At 44.0% G+C, this 25,444-nt stretch overlaps 1 protein-coding gene across 1 annotated transcript; it reads right to left on the bottom strand.

Moving 5' to 3' along the window:
* Positions 1 to 2,035: 2,035 nt before the first annotated feature.
* efhc2 (EF-hand domain (C-terminal) containing 2) lies at positions 2,036 to 25,444 on the bottom strand. The gene is made up of 15 exons (XM_034186707.1): positions 25,336 to 25,444; positions 24,640 to 24,825; positions 17,134 to 17,284; positions 16,527 to 16,750; positions 13,667 to 13,918; positions 11,972 to 12,079; positions 11,764 to 11,902; positions 10,401 to 10,566; positions 10,184 to 10,320; positions 7,213 to 7,409; positions 6,937 to 7,070; positions 6,626 to 6,820; positions 3,998 to 4,090; positions 3,279 to 3,378; positions 2,036 to 2,316 (listed from the first exon to the last, which is right to left on the bottom strand). The coding sequence occupies exons 1-15, from the start codon at positions 25,375 to 25,377 to the stop codon at positions 2,194 to 2,196; spliced, it is 2,247 nt and encodes a 748-aa protein (XP_034042598.1). The 5' UTR covers positions 25,378 to 25,444; the 3' UTR covers positions 2,036 to 2,193.

The raw sequence follows: 25,444 nt of genomic DNA, 5'->3' as shown, positions 1-25,444 counted from the left end.
ATTTCTTTGCTTTAATTAGTTTGTTCAGTTACTGTTTGTTCTCTTGCTGGGGTTTTTCTTTTTGGGTCTGTCTGTCCCTTTCTCTCGTCTCTCTCTACTGACTCTTGTGGTGGGTGTTTCCCTCTCTCTGGAGCGTTGCACACCTGCTTTCAATCTGCACTTCATCACCTGGGTGTATATAAGCTCCTCATTTTGCCTTGCTCCCTTGCCAGATTGATGCGCCTAGTGCCTTCTCTTTCCAACTGTTTTGTGTATTCTCGACCTGCTTGCCTCACGTGTGGTACGATTACCTGCCTGTATCCTCGACCACACTTTTTGCCTGATGTTTTCGGTTTCGTTACTCTTGTTGGACTGCCTCGCTGGGTACCGCACCCCGTTTACTGCTTCAGTAAACTGTTTTTACTTACAGAGCTTGTTGTCAGAGTCCTGCATTTGCATCCAGCCTAACCTGTCAACCAGACCTGATAAATTCATGTTCAACATTCTCAGAGGTCTACAGTTCTGCTTCTGTGCTCACAGGAATCATCCTGCTATAAAAACAATTTAGACCAGACTCCACTGGTTTTAGACATCTACAACATTTGCCAGAGAAATGCCCTCAAAATGCATTACCACTGATTATTAAAATGGCATCTCCAACTTAACTCAACTTGATTACCAAAGTAATCAAAGATTAGACGGTACGTGGAGTGCATTTCATATAGGACTTTTCCATCAGATACAGATGCTCAAAGTGCTTTACAATGATGCCTCACATTCACGCACACATACAATCTCAGCGTGCTGCTATGCGAAACGTAAACTGCACACCAGGAGCAATTTAGGGATTAAGGCCTTCGTCCAAGGGTTCTCAGTGATTTTCCAGTCTGGAATGTTGTAGAAGAGAGGATCCTCTCTATCAAAGAGGTACTGTGATTCACACTCCAGAGCAGAAGGTGGCAGTAATGCACTGTTATGCCACCGTGGATGCCAAGTGTAGTACAAGAAAAACAAGATGACGTAAATGGACTGCATTTACAGTAGTGTTCAGAATAATAGTAGTGCTATGTGACTAAAAAGATTAATCCAGGTTTTGAGTATATTTCTTATTGTTACATGGGAAACAAGGTACCAGTAGATTCAGTAGATTCTCACAAATCCAACAAGACCAAGCATTCATGATATGCACACTCTTAAGGCTATGAAATTGGGCTATTAGTAAAAAAAAAAAGTAGAAAAGGGGGTGTAATAGCCCAATTTCATAGCCTTAAGAGTGTGCATATCATGAATGCTTGGTCTTGTTGGATTTGTGAGAATCTACTGGTACCTTGTTTCCCATGTAACAATAAGAAATAGACTCAAAACCTGGATTAATCTTTTTAGTCACATAGCACTAGTATTATTCTGAACACTACTGTATATAGTGCTTTTCTATCTGAATCAGAAGCTCAAAGCGCTTTGCAATGATGCCTCATATTCACCAATTCACACAGACACACTCACACACTGATGTTAGGGTGCTGCCTTGCAAGGTGCTCACTACACACCGTGAGCAACAGGAGGATTAAGGACCTTGCCCAAGGGCCCTTAATGATTTTCCGGTCAGGCTGGGGTTTGAACCGAGGATCCTCTGGTCTCATGCCCAATGCTTAACCACTAGACCATCACCTTCCAAAGAAAAAACAACTGAATCAAAAGAGCCTACTGGGTCTCAGAACAAGTGAAATTAATAAATCATGTTCTTAAACCAAAATACACTCTTGATTAAAGAGATGGAATAACCTAATCTACACACTACTTAGCATTCCACTCATTTTCACTTTGTGGGACAGCCAGAACAGCAACAAGGAGGACAGCTAGGCTAAGATAAGACTAACTATAATGTTTTAAAAATATTTACAAGTGTTAAAATGTTACCTAACCCTAACCCTAATTACATTTTGTTGCATGAAGCTGTAGCACGAAGTTTCTAAAATACGTAAATGCAATTTATAGACTGGTGTGTGATATAGCTATTTGTTCTGCTTCACAACACATTTTTCGGAACACGACAAACAGTCTGGTGCTATGTATAGTCTGGGAAATATGGTACAAACAGTAGTTGACATTTTTAAGTCACGTCTGCCTAAACTCCTCATGTACACCACTATGACAGAAAAGTAAATCCATTTCCAGTCACAATAGTAGAACTTAACCGTTGCTGCTTAAACTCAATTATGTTGCAGCAACTGCTATTGGATCAGTGCTGTTTGTGGCCCCTCCAAACACATCCTCCAACATGACCGAATAGTTGACTTTCTTCACTGAAGAACCACTGGACCTCAAGTTCACTTCAAACTGGAGATGACAGAAACAAAAATGTCAGATATGCATATGTTCTAAAAAAAAAAAATAAATAAAAAATGTTGATAACAATAATAAAATAAAAACTTCAAAAATCAAAGAAATGTCACAAATAACAACATAAAGATTGAAGATTTTGCTAACCACCCTCAATGGGAACCTGTCCGGGAACGGTTCCAAAACTAGCTGTAATTAAAAATTATCTTGTAAAATCACTAAGGCTGTTACAGCCTCATACAAAGAAGGGACAGCTAGTTTTCCCCTTAAGGACAACTGCATGGGTGTGGGGGTGAAATTAATTAGTTTAAGATATCAAGTCATAAAGTTATGAATAATTGGGGCAGAGTGACATGTAGTGTGCCGCACTAACAGAGGCCGCTAGAAGAGGCTGCTAACTGAAGACGGCTGACCGTGTCTGTCCTATCTCAACATTTTGTTACAATATCTGCAATAATACGGCTTGCTGTATGGTTAATTGTACTAACGGACCATCTCAGAAAGTCTGTGCATCAGTATTTTGGCACTGTTAGCAGGTATGAGTAGCTTGATGACGTTAGCTCCACTGTTACGGAGGCAATAAGCAGGTCATAATTTTTAACGCCCACACCCAACCAATTCATCATGGAAACCACTGCCCAGTCTACCAAAATAAATAAATAAATGAAAAGCCAATAAGATACCAAAACCAAGGTTAGCCTGTTAGCTTTAGCTTGTACAGTAACTCTGAGATGTGGGCATGTTCGGGCTTCATTCGTCCCACCCAGGGACGGCCCATGCTTCACCTTTCTACCCATTAATGGGGTGCCTGGAGTTTAGACGGCGTAAAGATGGTGAAACCCAGAACTGCACTTTTTGATCTTCAAAGCTGCGTGTCCGGTAGATATCCCATCTGTTCTTTTTCCACAGATCTTTTTGCTGTTTTTGTTGCATGTGACCATCTGATGTCGATCTCGCACCTTTAAGGCATCATCAGCCAGGACTGGAAGAGCAGGGTTCTCTGCCCAGTTAATGCCACCAAGGAAGGCGTTGTAGTCAACCTCGTCCACCTCCGTGTACCTACGGCAGACAAATCGCCAGATTAGAAACACTTACATGCAATACAGGAACCTAAATGTGTGCAATTTATGACTGGATTTCTCCTTCGACTGACTGATATATATACAGACGTGGGCACTGTCTGTACGTTACAAACTCCAGACTTAGTACAGCTTCTTGTATAATTTTGTGGAGATGAGTAAAACTGTATATACAAACTATACAAATGCATGCAACATCCAATCAGTCATGAGGACCATATTGTATTTGTGGGGGGAAAAAACCTATATTAAAATAATTGTTTTTCATTATTTCTGCTTTTACAAGACAAATTATCTGGATTCCGGTGGCTAAATACACATTTTCAGGGTGAAGGAATCCAGTGGTGCTATCTACATGTGGGTATAGTCACATTTATGGACAGCCATCATTTATGTGGCAGCGTTTCTGTTCAAATTTATTTACATAAAGCTCTTTGTTCATGAAAGCTGCTGGCGCTTCGTTTTTTTTTTTTTTTGTTTTTTTTTTTACCTCATTTCAATGCAAAAAGAAAATAAAAAATTCTAGATGCCACTCTTCTAAAGATGCAGCATGACCTCTGACCTGCCACCAGGAGCAACACTGATTGGTTGGCTCTTACCCGTCGAGCAGACGTGTGAGGAGATTCTCAGGCAGAGGAAGCTGAAAGGCCTTACAGATGGTCCTGCAGGCTTTGGAGGAGAGTCGGCCCGTCCTAAAAAAATAATTTAAAAAAATTGGGGGGGTCGGGGGGGTTGAACAGTTACAAAGCAGCATCTGACAAATCAAACAAGTTAATCTGCACATTCATTTTGGCTTTTCCTGATACAGATCCAGAATATAAGAAAATAAAAATTCTTTGCATTATTATTATTATTATTATCTAATATGGAATAAGAGGGCACCTTTACCATGTGCACCCCTTTTTGTCAACTCTAAAATGACCCTTAAATGGTTAATTTTGACAACAAAAAGAATCAAGATCATTAGGGTCAAAGGTCAAATTCTCGAACTGCACTCCGGTTTACACCAAATCTGGCACACATAAGCAAATTCTGGGACTGGCCTGGCATAGACAGCCCAAAGTCAATAATCCAGATAAATGTTAAAATCACTGGGGTCAGAGGTCAGATTTTCATCAGGCAATGGTTGTTTGCCATGAAATTCTATCGTAAACACAGTGACCACATCCTTATGACCACATTCATGCGTTTGTCTCTTCTAGATTGGACTACTGCAATGTTCTATTTTCTGGTTTACCAAAGTCGAGCATTAGGGTTCTCTAACTGGTTCAAAATGTTGCTGCCAGACTTTTGACAGGAAGTAGAAAGTTTGACCACATTACAACCATTCTGGCATCCCTTCACTGGCTTCCTGTCCCTGTGAGATCAGATTTTAGGGTTCTGTTACTAACCTATAAAATTATTTACAGACTGGCACCTCCCTACTTAGCTGACCTAATTAAACCCTACGTACCGGCCCGGGTTCTGCATTCTCTGGGTGCAGGACTACTTTGTGTCCCTAGGGTGAATAAGAAGTCCATGGGTCATAGAGCTGTCTCTTATCGTGCCCCTGTTCTTTGGAACGCGTCTCCCTGCGTCAATAAAACAATCAGATGCTGTAGAGACTTTCAAGTCCAGACTTAAGACGCACTTATTTTCCCTTTCATATGGCTAGCATACTGGCATAGCATGTTACTATGCTTTTTACCCTTTTAAATTCATTTTATTAGTAAACGGAGCGTGCCGCGGCCTCAGCTTTATCTAAAGTCTGGGTCTTATAGTGAAGCTTAGGGCGAGTGGCCGGCCATCACCTTAGTATTTCTTCTGTTTTTCTTGTTGCTTAATGCTGACAAATTATACTGTATTTGTTGTCTTTCTGATGCGTGATTCAGTTTTTTTTCCTCCCAGTGTGAGGTGCGGCTCTATCCAGAGATGGGTGTGGGTGTTTTCTTCTGCAAGCCTCCTGTCCAGTGCACCAGCATGGACTCCCAAAATTTCCTGTATATTCGTATTGTCAAGTGTATCGGTAGCATGGCCCAAGCAGAGGGTCACCCCTTTGACTCTGGTCTGCTTGAGGTTTCTTCCTCAAATCATCAGAGGGAGTTTTTCCTTACCACTGTCACCTGTGTGCTTGCTCTACGGGTTCATAAGGTTAAACCTTTACTTGTGTGAATCGCCTTGAGGCAACTTTGTTGCGATTTAGTGCCATATAAATTAAATAAATTGAAATTCCATCCGATTCTCAAAATAGTTCATCTGGCAGCGCCCCCTGGTGGTTGTTTTTCACTCAGTGAAAATATTGCTGAACTCAGTACAAATAAATACAATATGGTCATGTTTCAAAGGCTTGAAATGAATCATTGTCCATTAAACTGACTTTATTGATGACTCCAACTTCAATTTGGTGAATTAATCTCCTCGTTCTGGTCAGTTCTAGACCTTCAGCTGGCCAATAAAAGAAGCCAGACAATATAAAACCAGCTGACTTCAACTGAAAGGCCTACGGCTGAGTGTGTTTTCACCGAGCGGCCAGTCGAACGTGTGCACAAGTATGAATTCTCGCCTAATTTTCCCCGGAAATGAGGTATAAAATGCCCTACATACCGGCCATAGCAATTAGCATCTCCGTTCCAAGAGGTACTCTGATCTCGTATCCATAATATGTCATTTATAGGTGAGTTAATAGTGACAACAAAAGGAAAGTATTTCATAAGTGTTTAAAAAGAAACACTACAGCAGTTTAAACGGTCATGATACGAGGCCCAAAAGTCGTCTATGTGGGCCGTTAAATCGCCCACTGGTGACCATGTTCGATAAATTAAAAACCACACAAAGAAACACAAAGCACAACCCAACATAAACACAAACACTGCAAGTCGTCTCGCTATGAAAACTGATCCATGAGGGAAAAAGCTAATCCATTAATTCCAGGATTTTGAAGGACAGAAACTTAAACTGAAAAATAATCCACCTGCTGACTGAGGCAGAAAACGGTTTAAAGGAAGCTGTGTGACTCTAAATGTTTCTGTGAAACAAAGCGTCCTCCAGAACCCAGCGCTCCGGAGGACCGTTCTTGTTGCGCCAGCTGCATTACAGGCGTGTTAAAGAAAATCTGAGGCTCACTGATGGTGTCAACACTGACACATAAGCCCATTGTGCGTTCTTTAGCAAGCACAGCTACGTGCCACACAGGCCCGGTTCACATGCTTCCCTCGTCCTGCTGTCATAATGCCCGTGTGTGTTTATACCTGAGCTGGTCTTGGTGTTTGAAGGCTCTGGTCATTTCGGGGAACTTATCAAAGTCTCTCTTCCTGAGGAAGTCCTGAGCCACAGCCAGCATCAAACCCACGTCCACCTCAGGCTGCTCAGGTTCAGAAAAACACCGACCCAGCGCCACAGCTTCGTGCTCCGACAGCCCGCAGTCCGCACTCGTTAGCAGACCCCTGCATGTAAGAATCCGACCACTAATTAATTTGAGAGTGTTAGTTTGGAAGTTCCCAGGAGTCCGTACTGAATCTCCTGAGTCTTACTTTCTGGGTTTTTTGCGGTGTTACAGTACCTGAAGGATTCATATGAGATGAAGCAGGAGCAGTTGGGGTCGCTGAGAGTCAAAAACCTCTTGACCTCATTCTTTTTCTCCTCTGGGATGGAACGAAGTTTACTCAGGATGGTGCCCACGTTGGCTTTTGGGAACTTTGTACAGACATATAAACCTCTGTTACAGACAGCCTTAAATCACCCACACCAGACGATATCATACTCATTTAAGTGCCAAAGTAACTCCTACATTACGACAGTGAAGCTTTTAGACTCCAGGTCTAAAAATCGTCCTCACCTCCTCGGCGTGTTGCTCCATGTAGGCCAGCGTGAACTCGTCAGCCTCCAGGAGCTGGAAATGCTGGTTGTTGAGGTTGAGGACGGCTCCAACGTACAGATCCTGGGCCGTGAAGAACTCAGACGGCTGACTTTTAAACAGCTCCTGTCCCGGCTTCCTCACACGCCCACGACCCAGGAACCTCCCGCCAATGATTCCTGACCAGTGAACGAGACAGAAGAAACAGCTCTGCATTCTACTGATGTCACTCACACAGGTAGTCTTTCGACACGGTCAATGTTTATATTTACACACATTTTGAAAACTCAAGCAAAAACCCTTGTTGCTTGAGGTCACCACAGCAGATTCTGGTACAGATCCACAAGAGGATCTAGCACAAGTTTTATACTGGATGGCCTTCCTCCAGTTTCTACAAAATTGACTAAATATACTTTGTGGTGAAATCTAGTTACTGTAAAGTGCCTTTATTTGTATTGTAAATCACAAAATTACAGCTAATTTTGTCACCAATAAAATAAAATTATTTTTAGCCGATTCCATGCTAAATATAGCATGTTTGTGCCACAACGTACAATATGACACAAAAACATTATTCTTCACAATGCAGAAATTTGCCTTTGGATTCACCATAAAAAATGTTTTAAAAATGCCACATACCACCATAGCAAGAAAACACAAAAATACATCAAAACAATGGTTCACACATCATATGACGTCAGAATATAGTCTCCCCACAGACTTATTTTAGCAAACCAAGTAAAACTGTTGTAGCTGTACCGAGCATTCATAATGATAACTAAGACAGCAGGCCTGTGTGATTACTGTCTTACCTGTACAGTAGAAAACCAGCAAAGCTTTTGTGTGAAATTTGTCCAAATTTTAATTGTTCTTCCCAGTGGGATGGTTTGTCACCTATGTTTACTTGCTGTGTCTGTGGTTTTCTTTCTCCTTCAATTTTACATAGTTTGTCACTTTCAGTCACCCCGGAAAGACTATCGTGTTTTTATGGCTCCACGATGCTGAGGCTGGCCAGGTTCTCATTGAAGGGTTGGAAAGCCCACCCACCCCCTACATCATCTATGATGTCACCACAGAAAGCGTCTTATGGCATCTTGCAGCTATATTTTAACCCACATGGCTCAAAATTCTGAATTGTTTCCACATATATTGAATTTTAATCTCACTAGCAATATAAGCTTGTGATTCTTTTACTTAAATCCTGTGGATCAAAAATATAGTGGTGCCAAAGAAAGTCTTTTTATGATGGACGTTGGATAGTGACGTTCAAGGTCGTTTTGATGACATCTAGTGGTACAACATCGTATTGCAGCCTATCCAATTGCCTGTAACCCCTCTGAATGGACACACCACCAATGTACATATGCGTGCTTCCAGTTGGATTTTCCTGTACAGTGAAACCATTGACATCTGTAACACCAACAAGTTTGTAACTCCAAGTAAAATTAAGAAGCAAAGAAAAGATTTATCTGCAGAAGCCCATCAGGACAAATGGGAGTCAGATGGGCCCTAAGATAGTTTTTAACCTGCTGGACAGGTAAGCTAGCATTACTGAAAAGCTTGTAGAAACAATAATGTAAATGAATTTTCCTCCACTCAAGCTGGGTAATTGTAGCTTGCCTGGTAGCATCACTCAGTTGCCAAAATGACTACGTGACCAAGCGTCATTGGACCAAACAAAATCTCTTGAGTGGCTAACTTGAGCTAATTCATCAAAGGTCACAGAGAAGCAGGCATATTGGCTTGATTGCTATTCATAAATGATTTTACTGGCTAACTCACAAGTGCACATTTTGAAGAGGAGGTGGTACGCATGTAGCATGATGGGTAATGGCACCGGAGCATGGATCTCAGATGTCACATCACTGACACGACTCTTATGACTAATATTATCATTACTAACTGAATAGTACAGTTTTCACTCACGAACATTTGAGTTTAAAAGGAGTCTGGCTTCTCATCTTACCGATGAATGTGAGTCATTATCAGCTACAAAACACTTCCTCCTCATCTGCTGCCTCTGGAATAATTTTGTCACATGTGCACCATGTTAAATTGAGCAGTCCCTTATTGCATAATTTATTATGCTTGGCAAGTGATAGGCCAAAAAACATGTCCAAACAATCCACAAAGTCAATAACATAATTCTAACTCCCTTATTATAGTGTGGGGAGCTGTGGTGCCAGGTTCTCAGATTTCTGCAGACATAGGCTATTTTTGTATTGCAAATTATACCTTCAACTCTTTCCATTTTCTTTGAGTTCTGGTTTTTATGTTGTTTTTTGGTGGGAGGGGGTGGGGGGGCTGGTTTTGACTGGCTATTTGGCTGGTTTTGTTACAGAGCCCTGGCAATCCTGTGTGGGAAACACATTTTCACCTGATGATGCCTGTTGGTCCTGATGGACTTCTGCAGACAAAACATTTCTTTGTTTCTTTGTTTTTGTCTGAGTGTTTGTCGCATCCATTTTGTTAAGTTTCCAGACTTCATTGGTTTCGCTGTACAGACTATTTGAACATCGGCCATCCTCTGACAGGCTACTGGCTGGGCTGCAATATGGACATTTACCACTAGATGTCATCAAAACCACCTTCCACTCCACTAAACGCCCCTTCAAATGGTATAAATGTTTTTTTTTTTTTTAAGAGACTGTACTTTTAATGGACTAATCACTTCACCTTTAGTGCCAAGTTCCCCCATTGTGTGATATCTCATTGGTAGCAAAGCAAAATAAATAAATGAAAGAAAAATTAGATGAAATATGTAAAAACTGTCAAATATCAGCTTGGAATGATGGAATGAACCATAAGTGTCTCCATCATGAAAAAAGGAGGTTTAAGTGTTAATGGTCTGTTGAAACAGACAAAGTGCAAATGAACTAATGTTTACCCCGAGAGTCATACAGATTTGTGTGTGGGAATAGTTTCAGTGCAGCTCTGCTCCACACGCGTGTACCTGAGTTCTTCTGTGGGGGTTCAAACACACTGATGGAGTCATCGCAGAGGAAAAACGAGATGATGAACACTCTGTCAGCTGGATCGCTGGTCACCATCTTGGCTCGGAATTGCAGCACGTTACTCTGAAGACCACATCTGGAATGACACGTGCACACTTAAGTACACAGTCGTGCACGCACACACACACACACGTGCCTATACACAACTCATTGGACCTGTCTTTCTCCATAAGTTTGCGGAAATCTTTCTTCGGCTGTTTGGGCAGCAGGCTCTTGCAGGAACATAACGAATCCTCTTCAGACCCGAACCCGGTGTAAGGGGGGACGGGCTTTGGAGGTTCAGGGGCTGGGGCCATTTTATACTGTACTGGTGTGAAGTCCTCTGAGGGGGAGAGAAAGAGAGAGAGAAAGAACATATGTCAGGAATGATACAGGACCACAGCAACATGGAGTGACCCAAGCCGGGAGGACCAGGGAGAGTCTGACAGCATCCTCCATGACAGTGCCCCACAAATACTGGGACCAGTACTGGGACCTCCAGCAGAGTTTTTTTTTGTCAAACACCAAACAGATCTTGTTTTATCCCACTGTGATCTTGAGTGAATATTACAATGTTATGATAAAGCGGTTAAAGTTTATATATATATATATATATATATATATATATATATATATATATATATATATATATATATATATATATATATATATATATGGGGGGGGGGGGGGGGGAGACTTCCATTGATGCATTTAAGGACTGTAAAACATTACAAAAAAAAAGTCGAGTGAGGAGATTTATTACAAATATATGGATTAAATCATCAGTTTTACAGCCACTTTTTTGAGAGAAGTCAGAGGATAAACACATGAACATTTCCATGTCAGGTTCTGGCCCGGCCCAGGGTTCATGTCTGGGTTTTTCCCTCACTCATGTCCAGGCTTCCTCTGAGGATTCTACTGTTTTATTTTTCATATGCTTATACTTTTGTCATTTGAGTCTTAATTTAGTTGTGTTTGTTTCTTCTCTTTGTTTATCATTTATTTGTTGTTTGGTCATTCATTGTATTGTATTGGTCATTCACCTGTATTCTGTAGTTCCTGATTTTGTTTTATTTTCATCATTTATTTTCTATTCAGTCAATAGTTTGTGTTGCCATTTTATAATCGTTTATTGTATTTACATTCAGATTTTAGTCATGGTCAGTTCCGTGCTAGTTTTGGTTATAGTCTTATTTTTCTTGCTGTCTTCTTTTGGGGTTTTTCACCTTATTGCCTAGTTTTCCCCTTTTTGCTTTGTTCATATTATACATGTTGGAGAGATTAGTTTTCACTGTGAGCTTAAAGGACAAATATTTGAGACATTTTAATATAAAGAAGCCTGAATTATGTTTTTTATATATACATATAATTTAAAAAATAATATAAAAAAATTCAGACAATTAAAGCTCAAGGGGGTGACAAACTTTAAAGTGCCATAGCCTTTCTAGTTCCTCTTACTGCCCCTAGTGGTCAGATCTGTGTAATGCAGGCGTGATAAATATAAAGCCCCTGGAATGGAGAAGTCCTGTCAGTCAGATACCTATTCCGTATTTGGAGCGGTAGTAGTTTTTGGTGAATTGGTCACAGTCACAGAGGATCACTCTCCTGCCGCACACGTTGACCTCGCCGCCTATCTTCAGGTCACAGTCCCTGTAAAACTCCTCGTGCACGGCTCCTGTCTGGAAGCAACAGCTGTTAGTGATCAGACTGTAAAGTTTCTGCTGATGAACTGAAAATGTTTCACGTACTCTGAGGCTGTCCAGAATGTAGCAGTTTCCCTGACTCCTGGAGGTGAGCACGTTGAGCACCGTGCGCTCCGTGGTCTCTCCGGGCTGCTTCGCTGCAGTGCTCAAGTGCTGCAAGAAAATGAACAGACACAAAAGCAGAAATGGTTTAATAGAACCTTATTAGAGTACCGCCTGCAGGAACATGAACGAGCATGTGCACGTGCATGCCAGCAACCAATCGCAAACTCCCAGACTGTTCCACTTGCTCTTACGTCTAAACATTAGCTGCCGTCTAATTTATTCATGATACAGAAGTTGTTTTATTCTGGTTTAAGATCACTGATTTAGTCCATACATCAAGTTATTTAACTTGTAGTTTGTACTGTTAAAACACAAAAAATACACAAAGATTACAAACATGAACAAATTATTTCACCTACTGGCTTTGATAGAATTTTTAAAATAATCAGTCAAAACATGTTCAAGGTTTGAAAACATAAAAGTAGAATGAATTTTCTGAATAATAATAATAATAATAATAATAATAATAATAATAATAATAATAATAATAATAATAATGATAATGTCCATATAAAACAGGTTTCCAGGAACCAAAAATGTTCCATTCAAAATGTGGGATAAGTCAGAACAAAACCAAGATGTGGATGAAAGATGTGTATCTCCAGCAGGTGGAGATATTTTTTTATATCAAGAACCTTGAGTACAAGCTGCTGTGGGACACAACGCACACCAACCTGTCGTTTAGTAGAGGTGGGCGATACCGGGAATTTTGGTATCCATCCGATACCAAGTAAATACAGGCCCAGTATCGCCGATATCAATACCGATACTTTTTCATATTTAAGCTTCATAGATCCAAAGGATCCAAAAGACCTAGGATAGAATTTCGCCAAACATTGTACATGACAACAAAATACTTTATTATCACAATCAACATTCTTGTTTCAAAAAATATCACTCAACACAACTTAAAACAAAATCTCCTGAGGTAGAGGGCTGACAAACCACACATACCACAAAATTAACACACCACAACAAAATTGGCTCGCGGCATTGAGCCACGTGACGGCGCAACAACAAAAGACCGGGGGGGGGGGGGGGGGGGGGGTGCACTGCTCTGTGTTGTGTGACACAGCGCAGCTCTTACAGACAGAGTAGACTTTGATGACTGTGTGCGCAGCAGTCAGTGCGTGCGGGAGAGGAAAAAAAGCTTGAGTATTGATCTTTTTACACAAGGATCGTTCAATATCAATACCAGCATTGGTATCGATATTAGGATCCGCCCATTTCTATCATTTAGATTAGCAGATGACCGCTCACGGCCCACATGCAGTGCAGGACTTCCACAGCCCAGGGAGTGTCCATGATCCACATTTTGGGGATCACTGCAGTAAAGTGTTGATATGTGGCAACATGACATTTGAGACTTTGAGAATGACAGAAACCTACAACCAAGTTCATTTCAAGCTACGTTTGTCTTCAAATCCACACCTGCTCCTACTTTCTATCATGCCTGCAACAATCACAGACATGTCCAGAACGTGGCAGACATTTAATTATAAGACAAAAACAAACTTACTCTTGTGTTGATGTGGTTCATCAAATTTTAGAGGTTATCCTCATTATTTTCTTTTAATTTTTTTTTGAGTTTCAAGCACAGAGACATCTCAGCCATGCCTCCCGAGCAGAGCTCACCTTTGGGAGTTTGCAGCGCCGCAGGAATTTGGGAACGGCATATCGCCCAGAGTTCGGAGAGAAGACTTCACAGATCTCAATGGTGTCGTCGGCCAGGAAGTAGTAGAGTATCAGCTCTCGCAGGTCACCGGACGCGCTGTCCGTGTCATCCCAGAAGCAATAAAAGCGCAGGACGCTGTGATCGTGGTCCAGGAACTGTTTCAGTGTGTCATGTCTCTCGTACGGCCTGAGAGGCTTCATATTTTTCTCCATCTGAGAGAAAATGGACTGTGAGAAGAATCGACATACATCTTATACAACAATTCTAATTACTTATAAAGCACCAAAGTGCTGTGCACGAGTCACGTCTTTTTTACTCAAACTAAATATTACAATCGATGTTTCCCAAAGAAGCTACATGCTCCTGCCCACACATCGTTGTATAAACATCTCAATGTTTTTAATGATGTTTTATGAACATCATGATACTCTTCAAAGGTTATTAAATTATTTATGGCGTAAAAACACTTTGGTCAAGGAGCGTTGACCAACTTGCGCTAACTCTCACTTTCTGAATTGTCTGATCATGAGCACAAAGTTAACAAAATTGATATTTATTTCTATACAGGTTATTATGAACATAGCCACGTGATAACTTATGACTGATATTTTTTTTACAGTAGATTTTATTTATGTTTCAACATCTTACCATCTCAAATTAGTCCATGGACCAAGCAGGTTTTGGTACCACTTAAGAGGACTAGGCAACAGTTACAATCCAGCCTCAGTGTACCATGACTGACACAAAACGTTTGGTGGCCATCCGAGGGTGGTAGCTGTAGCCAGATAGGGGTCAATGAAGAATTACACAGGGGTCAAAATGAAAAATGCTCCAATCATATTGAAAATTATACCACATTATATGTCTGATCATAAAGATTCCAAAAAGTATAGGTTGGACTATGTATAACTGCATGGTATGGAGTTATGGGGTAAAAACAGCAAAAAATAGTGATAAAGGTCAGTTTCAGTTTATACAGGGGTCAAAAGTCAAAGTTGCTCCAAATTTGATAAAAAGTGATGCAAATTATTGGTTGAATTGACAGGGTTTTAAAAAGGAATAGTTTGCACCATCGGTTAGGGTTACTTTTTAAGTTATGGGGTGTCATATGTCATAGAGTCCAATGGACAGTGACCTTGTTTGACCATTACTTTGGAGACTAAGCATTGAACACAGTTAAAACCATTCCATTTATTAATCCAATAGCTCAACCAATAATTTTCATCACTGTTTACCAAAATTGGAGCAACTTTAACTTTTGACCCCTGTACAAACTGAAATGTTCTCTGTTTTAACCCCACAAACATTCAGACTCAACAAAAATATAAACGCAACACTTTTGGTTTTGCTCCCATTTTGTATGAGATGAACTCAAAGATCTAAAACTTTTTCCACATACACAATATCACCATTTCTCTCAAATATTGTTCACAAACCAGTCTAAATCTGTGATAGTAAGCACTTCTCCTTTGTTGAGATAATCCATCCCACCTCACAGGTGTGCCATACCAAGATGTTGATTAGACACCATGATTAGTGCACAGGTGTGCCTTAGACTGCCCACAATAAAAGGCCACTCTGAAAGGTGCAGTTTTATCACACAGCACAATGCCACAGATGTCGCAAGATTTGAGGGAGCGTGCAATTGGCATGCTGACAGCAGGAATGTCAACCAGAGCTGTTGCTCGTGTATTGAATGTTCATGTCTCTACCATAAGCCGTCTCCAAAGTCGTTTCAGAGAATTTGGCAGTACATCCAACCAGCCTCACAACCGCAGACCACGTGTAACCACACCAGCCCAGGACCTCCACATCCAGCATGTTCACATCCAAGATCGTCTGAGACCAGCCACTCGGACAGCTGCTGGAACAATCGGTTTGCATAACCAAAGAATTTCTGCACAAACTGGCAGAAACCGTCTCAGGGAAGCTCATCTGCATGCTCGTCGTCCTCATCGGGGTCTCGACCTGACTCCAGTTCGTCGTCGTAACCGACTTGAGTGGGCAAATGCTCACATTTGCTGGCGTTTGGCACGTTGGAGAGGTGTTCTCTTAACGGATGATGCGAAGGAGATGTGTTGCACTGCATGAGGCAAATGGTGGTCACACCAGATACTGACTGGTATCCCCCCCCCCAATAAAACAAAACTGCACCTTTCAGAGTGGCCTTTTATTGTGGGCAGTCTAAGGCACACCTGTGCACTAATCATGGTGTCTAATCAGCATCTTGGTATGGCACACCTGTGAGGTGGGATGGATTATCTCAGCAAAGGAGAAGTGCTCACTATCACAGATTTAGACTGGTTTGTGAACAATATTTGAGGGAAATGGTGATATTGTGTATGTGGAAAAAGTTTTAGATCTTTGAGTTCATCTCATACAAAATGGGAGCAAAACCAAAAGTGTTGCGTTTATATTTTTGTTGAGTATAGATAGTCCAAGCTATACCTTTTTGGAATCTTTATGATCAGACAAATAATGTGCTATACATTTCAATATGATTGCAGCATTTTAAAATTTTGACCACTGTGTAATTCTTCATTGATTCCTACCTGGCTATACCTACCACCCTGGGATGGCCACCATACATTTTGTGTAAGCCATGCTATACTGTGGCTGGATTGTAAGTGTCATTTAGTCTTCTTAAGTGGTAGTGATTAGGTCAAAATTGACTCCTGGCTCATGGACTAAACAGCTTGCAGTTTCTTGGTGGTTTAGTGATTGGGTTGAGTTTCTGATTCAGTTTCATCAGCACATTTCACGTGTTGTATGTAATTCTTTGCAGTTTGTAAATGTACCTTGGATGTGGTTGATGCCTACCTCTGCCCTCAAGGTGCTGTAGGGGTCATCGGGTACAGCTGTGGGGTCATTTAAACGCACCCCAAGTTTTGTCAGAAAGTTTCTTGTAAAAGCATCACAGTTGGTCAAAGTGAAAGTTCGTGAGTACAGCACCATCTGTTGGCTGATGTTGAAATTATAAACGTTATAGAATTGGTTGTCATTTGGGGGCGGCAGTGGGATACGGCGACGATGGATTAGCGTTCCTGCCACACAGAACAACAACACGTACAGTTTTCCAATAATGTGGAGAATGCTTTGAAAAACAATAATATTAAACAAAATGCATTAATAAAATTGAACACACCCAACACCATTTTGTCAACAAACAACAGGATTTCTGAAATTCCAACATGTTTTCTACTTAATTCATGTATTTTAAAAAAATATACTTGTGGTTTTAATTTAAGTACAAATCTGGCTTGTTGCTCCTGTGGTGTTTTGCACTGAGGGTCCTCCATGCCCAACAGGTCAAACTGAGAAATAGAACTACAGTAGCAAAACAATGGAAATAATTGAAAAGCATGAATTCTCACAACAACTCCCAGTGACCCTGTAGGCTCTGAGGTAAAACATCTTTTCGTTTCACCTTGAGGGATGCCGCTGTTCTTGTTCTTGGCTTCCACCACCTGTATGGTGTCATCCTCCAGGTAGAAGAAGATTTTACACTTCCTGATTCTGTAAGTCTCCTGCTGAGCCTGAGTCACTGTCTCCTGAAAGTACGCATCAAAGCATAGAGCCTGCATGGAAAAAAGGAGATTTTAAATTAAAACAATCAAACTATGACTTTGAGTTATTTACATAAGATCAGAATTTACCTCATCACTGGACAATCAGTAAGATAGAGATGCTTAAAAAATGACATATGTGATAAAATAATAACTGTTTTTCCTATTATTATTATTATTATTATTAGTAGTAGTAGTAGTAGTAGTAGTAGCACTCATACAACATTTAAAAAACATTGGCTGTGTTGTGAAAGTGTAGTGACACGGACCCACAACAGGGGGCGCAAATGAACGGTCAATAGATGAGCCAAAAAGTAACAATTTAATGTTGTGAAGGTGCACAACGAATACACAGACAATCTCAGAACCTGATAACAGTCAATCCACAAAGGTGACGTGTGGGCAGGCTCGAGGATAGAAGACGTCTGTCCTGAGAAGAGCCGGAACCACACGATTTCCGCCGCCACCGAACCTGGTGAATACTGGAGCCGCCAAGTCCCGAATTCCCAGGTGATCACCGTCCCCGACTGTCGGATCTGGTACTGCTGGCGAAGAACAAAGACAGTCAAGTGTGGGTGTGTGTACACCCCGTAACAACAACGGTGGGAATGCCACCTCCACCTCTAACACACACTCGTGCAGCGTCTGTTTAACCACTTATCTGATGGACGTAGAACGAAACAGTCGCGACCCACGCCGGTCCTCTGGTTGACAGCTGCAAAACAATAGCTCTTAGAATCAAATAATACAGGCAGAGACAGTTACCGCCATAGAAGTACGATATCTCGGCAACGAGGTGGAGATGACGTCTGGTCTTTATGGAGTGAGATGCTGTAGAGTAGATGGGTGACAGCTGTCAAGAGATAATGAGTGACAGCTGTCACCCCCGGCTGTGTCCGTGGCGGCAGCGCCCTCTTGTGCCTGAAGCCCGCACTTCAGGCAGGGCGCCCTCTGGTGGTGGGCCAGCAGTACCTCCTCTTCTGGCGGCCCACACAACAGGACCCCCCCCTCAACGGGCGCCTCCTGGCGCCCGACCAGGCTTGTTCGGGTGACGGTGGTAGAAGTCGGCCAGGAGGGCCGGATCCAGGATGAAGCTCCTCTTCACCCAGGAGCGTTCTTCGGGTCCATACCCCTCCCAGTCCACCAAATACTGGAACCCCCGGCCCATCCGACGGACGTCCAGGAGCCGGCGCACCGTCCAAGCCGGCTCCCCGTCGATGATCCGAGCAGGAGGCGGCGCCGGTCCGGGAGCACAGAGGGGTGAGGTGTGGTGAGGTTTGATCCTTGAAACATGAAAGACCGGGTGGATCCGCAGTGAAGCCGGGAGTTGGAGCTTCACTGCGGCAGGACTGAGGACTTTGAGGATCTTGTATGGTCCGATATATCTGTCCTTGAGTTTTGGGGAGTCCACCTGGAGGGGGATGTCCTTCGTGGATAGCCACACCTCCTGCCCGGGCTGGTAAGCAGGGGCCGGGGATCGCCGGCGGTCAGCATGGGTCTTCGCCCTCGTCCGGGCCTTCAACAAGGCAGAACGGGCGGAGCGTCACACCCGACGGCACTTCCGCAGGTGGGCCTGGACCAAGGGCACACCGACCTCTCCCTCCACCACGGGAAACAACGGGGGCTGATACCCCAAACACACCTCAAATGGGGAGAGGCCGGTGGCAGAGGACACCTGGCTGTTATGCGCATACTCGATCCAGGCCAGATGTTTACTCCAGGCCGTCGGGTGTGCGGACGTCACACAGCGCAGGGCTTGCTCCAATTCCTGATTGGCCCGTTCTGCCTGTCCGTTGGTCTGCGGGTGATACCCGGACGAGAGGCTCACAGTAGCCCCCAGTTCCCGGCAGAAGCTCCTCCAGACGTGTGAGGAAAACTGGGGACCACGATCAGAGATGATGTCGGTGGGTATCCCATGCAGACGGACGACGTGGTGGACCAGGAGGTCTGCTGTCTCCTGGGCTGTTGGGAGCTTCGGGAGGGCCACGAAGTGGGCCGCCTTGGAGAATCGGTCCACTATCGTGAAGATGGTGGTGTTGCCCTGGGATGGCGGGAGGCCCGTGACGAAATCCAGGCCGATGTGGGACCAGGGGCAATGAGGCACAGGTAGCGGCTGGAGAAGTCCTTGGGACCTTTTATGGTCTGCCTTGCCCCTGGCACAGGTGGTGCAGGCCTGGATGTACTCCCGGACGTCGGCCTCCATAGACACCCACCAGAAGCGCTGCCGGACAACTGCCACGGTCCTTCGCACCCCTGGATGACAGGAGAGCTTGGAACCGTGACAGAAGTCCAAGACTGCAGCTCTGGCCTCTGGTGGGACGTACAAACGGTTCTTCGGACCAGTTCCGGGGTCCGGGCTCCGTGCCAGGGCCTCCCGGATGATCTTCTCCACGTCCCAGGTGAGGGTGGCCATGATAGTGGACTCAGGCAGGATGGGCTCCGGTGGATCCGACAGTGCAGTTTTGACCTCCTCTTCGTGTACCCGGGACAAGGCATCCGACCTCTGGTTCTTGGTCCCGGGGCGATAGGTGATCCGGAAGTCAAAACGCCCGAAGAACAGTGACCAGCGGGCTTGCCTGGGGTTCAGCCGCTTGGCGGTCCTGATATACTCCAGGTTCCGATGGTCAGTGAAAACCGTGAACGGCACAGACGCTCCCTCCAACAGGTGTCTCCACTCCTCAAGAGCCTCTTTCACCGCAAGGAGTTCTCGATTGCCGACGTCATAGTTCCGTTCAGCCGGGATCAACCTGCGTGAAAAGTAGGCACACGGGTGAAGAAACTTATCAGTCTCTCCGCTCTGGGATAGCACGGCTCCTATCCCTGAGTCAGAGGCGTCCACTTCAACCACGAACTGGCGGCTAGGGTCGGGCTGCACCAAAACTGGTGCAGTAGAGAACCGTCGTTTCAACTCCTTGAATGCTGCTTCGCACAGATCCGACCAGGTGAAGGGGACTTTTGGAGAGGTCAGGGCTGTCAGGGGGCTAACTACCTGACTGTAGCCCTTAATGAACCTCCTATAGAAATTAGCGAAGCCGAGGAACTGTTGCAGCTTCCTACGGCTTGTTGGTTGAGGCCAATCTCTCACCGCCGCAACCTTGGCCGGATCAGGGGTGACGGAGTTAGAGGAGATGATAAACCCCAGGAAGGACAAAGACGTGCTGTGAAACTCGCACTTCTCGCCCTTCACAAACAGTCGGTTCTCTAACAACCGCTGCAGGACCTGACGTACATGCTGGACATGGGTCTCAGGATCCGGAGAAAAGATGAGAATATCGTCCAGATTTACGAAGACGAATTGGTGCAGGAAGTCCCGCAAGACGTCGTTAACCAAGGCTTGGAACGTCGCGGGGGCGTTGGTGAGGCCGAACGGCATGACCAGGTACTCAAAGTGACCTAACGGGGTGTTAAATGCCGTCTTCCATTCGTCTCCCTTCCGGATCCAAACCAGGTGATACGCATTTCTAAGATCCAGCTTAGTAAAGATTTTGGCTCCATGCAGGGGGGTGAACACGGAATCCAACAATGGCAACGGGTATCGGTTGCGAACCGTAATCTCATTCAGCCCCCTGTAATCAATGCATGGACGGAGTCCGCCATCTTTCTTGCCCACAAAAAAGAAACCTGCCCCAGTCGGGGAGGTGGAGTTCCGGATCAGCCCGGCAGCTAATGAGTCTCGGATGTAGGTCTCCATTGATTCGCGCTCAGGTCGTGAGAGGTTGTACAGCCTGCTGGACAGGAACTCAGCGCCTGGAACCAAATCAATGGCACAATCGTACGGACGGTGCGGGGGAAGGGTGAGTGCCAGATCCTTGCTGAAGACGTCAGCAAGATCGTGGTACTCAACCGGCACTGCCGTCAGATTGGGAGGGACTTTGACCTCCTCCTTAGCATGTAAACCGGGAGGAACCGAGGATCCTAAACACACCCGATGGCAGGTTTTGCTCCACTGAACCACCACCCCAGATGGCCAATCAATCCGGGGATTGTGCTTCAACATCCATGGGAAACCCAAAATCACGCGGGAGGTAGAAGGAGTTACAAAAAACTCAATCTCCTCCCAATGGTTTCCAGACACCACCAGAGTTACTGGTTGTGTCTTGTGTGTGATTAAAGGGAGGAGGGTGCCATCTAGTGCCCGCACCTGCAATGGCGAAGGAAGCGCCACCAGAGGGAGCCCTACCTCCCTTGCCCATCTGCTGTCTAGCAAATTCCCTTCTGACCCCGTGTCCACCAGTGCTGGGGCTTGAAGGGTTAAATGCCCGCTCAGGATTGTAACTGGGAGTCGTGTGGCAATCTGTGTGTGTCCCACGTGAATGTTTTGACCCCCCCTTAGCCCAGTCTGTAACGGCGGTTGTTGTTGTGGCCGTTTGGGGCAGTTTTTCTGTATGTGCTCCTTTGAGCTGCAGAGAAAACACTCCCCGCGGACCAGCCTCCTCATTTTGGCCCTGTGCGTCTCCCTAACAACATCAGCAGGGGGAGCTGTTGCCCCACGGAGTGCTGCGGCTGTGGAGCGTGGGGAGGGCGGCCCCTTTTCGAACCCGGAAGGGAGAGGGACGGCTCGTATCCGGCCACGTCCTTCGCCTCGCTCCTGACGGCGTTCCTCCAACCGATTGTCTAACCGTATAACGAGATCGATAAGCCCATCTAAATCCCGCGGTTCCTCCTTAGCTACCAGATGCTCCTTCAGGACCGATGACAGTCCGTTTATGAAGGCGGCGCGGAGCGCAACGTTATTCCAGCCGGACCTCGCAGCCGCGATGCGGAAGTCGACTGCATATTCGGCTGCGCACCGGCGCCCCTGTCGCATTGACAGCAGCATTGTTGAAGCGGTCTCTCCTCTGTTAGGGTGATCAAACACTGTTCTGAACTCCCCCACAAACCCAGTGTATGCTGATAACAACCGTGAGTTCTGTTCCCAGAGCGCCGTAGCCCAGGCGCGTGCCTTACCCCGAAGCAAATTAATAACATAAGCCACCTTGCTGGCGTCAGACGCGTACATCACGGGTCGTTGTGCAAAGACGAGCGAACACTGCATCAGAAAGTCCGCGCACGTCTCCACACAACCCCCGTACGGCTCAGGGGGACTTATGTATGCTTCAGGGGATGTGGGGGGGTTTGTTGAACGACCAGTGGAATGTTAATACCCGGCACCGGGTCGGCAGGAGGAGGAGCCGCAGCAGCGCTCTGATCGCGCGCTTCCACCTGTGCGGTGAGAGCCTCCATCCTGCGATTAAGGATGACGTTTTGCTCGGACATCAAATCCAGCCGAGCGGTAAAGGCGGTGAGGATTTGCTGCAACTCACCGAGCACGCCTCCTGCAGATGCCTGTGCACCCTGCTCTTCCATTGGCTGTCCAACAGATGGATGATGCCCCTCGGGATCCATGACGCTGGCCGAGATATCCTGTTGTGAAAGTGTAGTGACACAGACCCACAACAGGGGGCGCAAATGAACGGTCAATAGATGAGCCAAAAAGTAACAATTTAATGTTGTGAAGGTGCACAACGAATACACAGACAATCTCAGAATCTGATAACAGTCAATCCACAAAGGTGATGTGTGGGCAGGCTCGAGGATAGAAGACGTCTGTCCTGAGAAGAGCCGGAACCACACAATTTCCGCCGCCACCGAACCTGGTGAATACTGGAGCCACCAAGTCCCGAATTCCCAGGTGATCACCGTCCCCGACTGTCGGATCTGGTACTGCTGGCGAAGAACAAAGACAGGTGTGGGTGTGTGTACACCCCGTAACAACAACGGTGGGAATGCCACCTCCACCTCTAACACACACTCGTGCAGCGTCTGTTTAACCACTTATCTGACGGACGTAGGACGAAACAGTCGCGACCCACGCCGGTCCTCTGGTTGACAGCTGCAAAACAATAGCTCTTAGAATCAAATAATACAGGCAGAGACAGTTACCTCCATAGAAGTACGATATCTCGGCAACGAGGTGGAGATGACGTCTGGTCTTTATGGAGTGAGATGCTGTAGAGTAGATGGGTGACAGCTGTCAAGAGATAATGAGTGACAGCTGTCACCCCCGGCTGTGTCCGTGGCGGCAGCGCCCTCTCGTGCCTGAAGCCCGCACTTCAGGCAGGGCGCCCTCTGGTGGTGGGCCAGCAGTACCTCCTCTTCTGGCGGCCCACACAACAGGCTGTTTGTTGTTATATTACATTGTTTTTCATATTTCTTTTTGATTAAATCCTCCATGTGTACAGTTTCCTTTTGTTTATAAAACCTTTATCAGAAAAGCATACTTAAAGATTATTTTATTAAATAAAATTAGGTAAACTCCATTTACTTCCTAAATTCAATTTATAGTACAGTACTAGTAAGTGTACTATTTCAGTACTTTCAGCTCACTTTTTAAGTTTATAAAAGTATATGTCAGTACACTTTAACTGCAAGAGTAGTAAAGATTGAGAACACAACTAGTTTTGTTTTGTTTTGTTTTTACAGTGCAAGTGATCTTACTGATAATATTATGGTTATATACTTGTGGTCCACTTTTTAGTTTGTGAAAGTACACCATACCCATTGGAGTTTAATGATGTTCCAGTGTAATCGGGATATGATCCAACGATTATCCAATGATCATCCAGTGATCTGGTCACAAGCTCACTTCCCTCACTCCTCCACCAAGTCTGCAGCTTTACCTCAAAAACACTTGCTTCTTATACCTACAAGTAAACTGGGATTATTCTGTATATTTATCAGTATATGCCAGGTATACTTTGATCATTCTGTATATTTGTCAGTATAACCCAAGTACATGGAGATGATTCTGTATATTTGTTAGTATACACCAAGTAAACCTGGATTACTCTGTATATTTGTCAGTATACGCCAAGTACAGAGATTTGTTTTTGGTATAATTTTCAGTATAAACAAAGTACACTTTAAATGTAATCTATTAAATATATATTAGAAAAGTATGCAAGTAAACTGAAAGCAAAGTTACTTATTTCTAGTGTATAAGATGTATACTGCTAGTAAACCTGGATAAACTTCTTTTTGGTAGGGGGAGTTGGAGTCCAGACTCCAAAATTTAGTAGGATTTCTGTTTGATTTCTGCCAGAAGCCAAATAAAATGAGCAAATATCCAAAAGTTTATATGCTGTACAAATGACACAAGAACAAGCTCTGTTGGTTACACAAACCAAGCTCAGCAAACGTACACCAACTTTCATGAAAAGTAGTTCAGTGAGTAATTCTGGTAATAAGACAAATTATTATATTGAAAAAAATAAATCAGTAACATAATCAGTACACAGACTGCACGATATTCAAATGTAACTCGGAACATGTGAGCTATAGGTTACGTTTCAGGTTTGAGTAGTTTGACAACTGACACGGAGGGTCACCTGCTTATCAAAAGCCACCCATGATGGTAGGACACTTCCGTGTCCTTTAGGGAAGACGAAACACTTGGGCTTCTTTTTCTGACCGTTTAGTAACTCTCCACCGATGCCTGGTTTGTCGAGCCACAGCACAGGGACGCCGCTGAAGTAGTTAAAAATTTGGGACCTGTGGAACTTCTCCTTTCCCAGCTGTGGCAGGAGACAGAAAGCAGGACAACTGCTTGACTTCCTACAAAAACTGTTTGTTGTGAATTTCAGAGACCTGAGAAGAACACTGACAGACTATTAACACTGACAAGAAATTCCGAAAAACAGCAAAACCCCGATTGATTTCTGGTTTCAAGTTGTTAAATAGCTGAGAAAATTTAGTAAAATTATTCTGATAATCAATGATGCATTATGGTATTTAATTGGTAAAATATCAAAAATAATTTGTGGTTTCAATCTCTAAAATGTGGAATTTTTCTGTAAATTATACAAAATGTGGACATTTCAGATATTAAGAACAAATATCATTATAAACATTACTCTTCAGAGAATGACAGAGATCAATAAAATGCAAATTGTATGCACAGGTGGTACATTCTATTGCATATTACTGAAATTTAAAAAAAAATGTAAGTTATGAGCAGTGCTAATGTAACAGCTATGCTAAGCTAGTTTAGCCTGTGTGAATCATGTCAGATTTAGAGTTCTTACCTGTTTATTTGGTGAATAACCAGGTAGAAATGGTAAAGACATGGTAGCTTTAAAGTAGTATTCTCAGCTTGGTTGGTGTAAAATTTTCAGAGGAACTGAAAATAAACAG

This window comes from Thalassophryne amazonica, chromosome 14 (genome assembly GCF_902500255.1).
Source record: "Thalassophryne amazonica chromosome 14, fThaAma1.1, whole genome shotgun sequence".
NCBI lineage: Eukaryota > Metazoa > Chordata > Actinopteri > Batrachoidiformes > Batrachoididae > Thalassophryne > Thalassophryne amazonica.
Note: the sequence above shows the minus strand (reverse complement) of the source record. Positions and strands in the feature narration are given on the sequence as shown.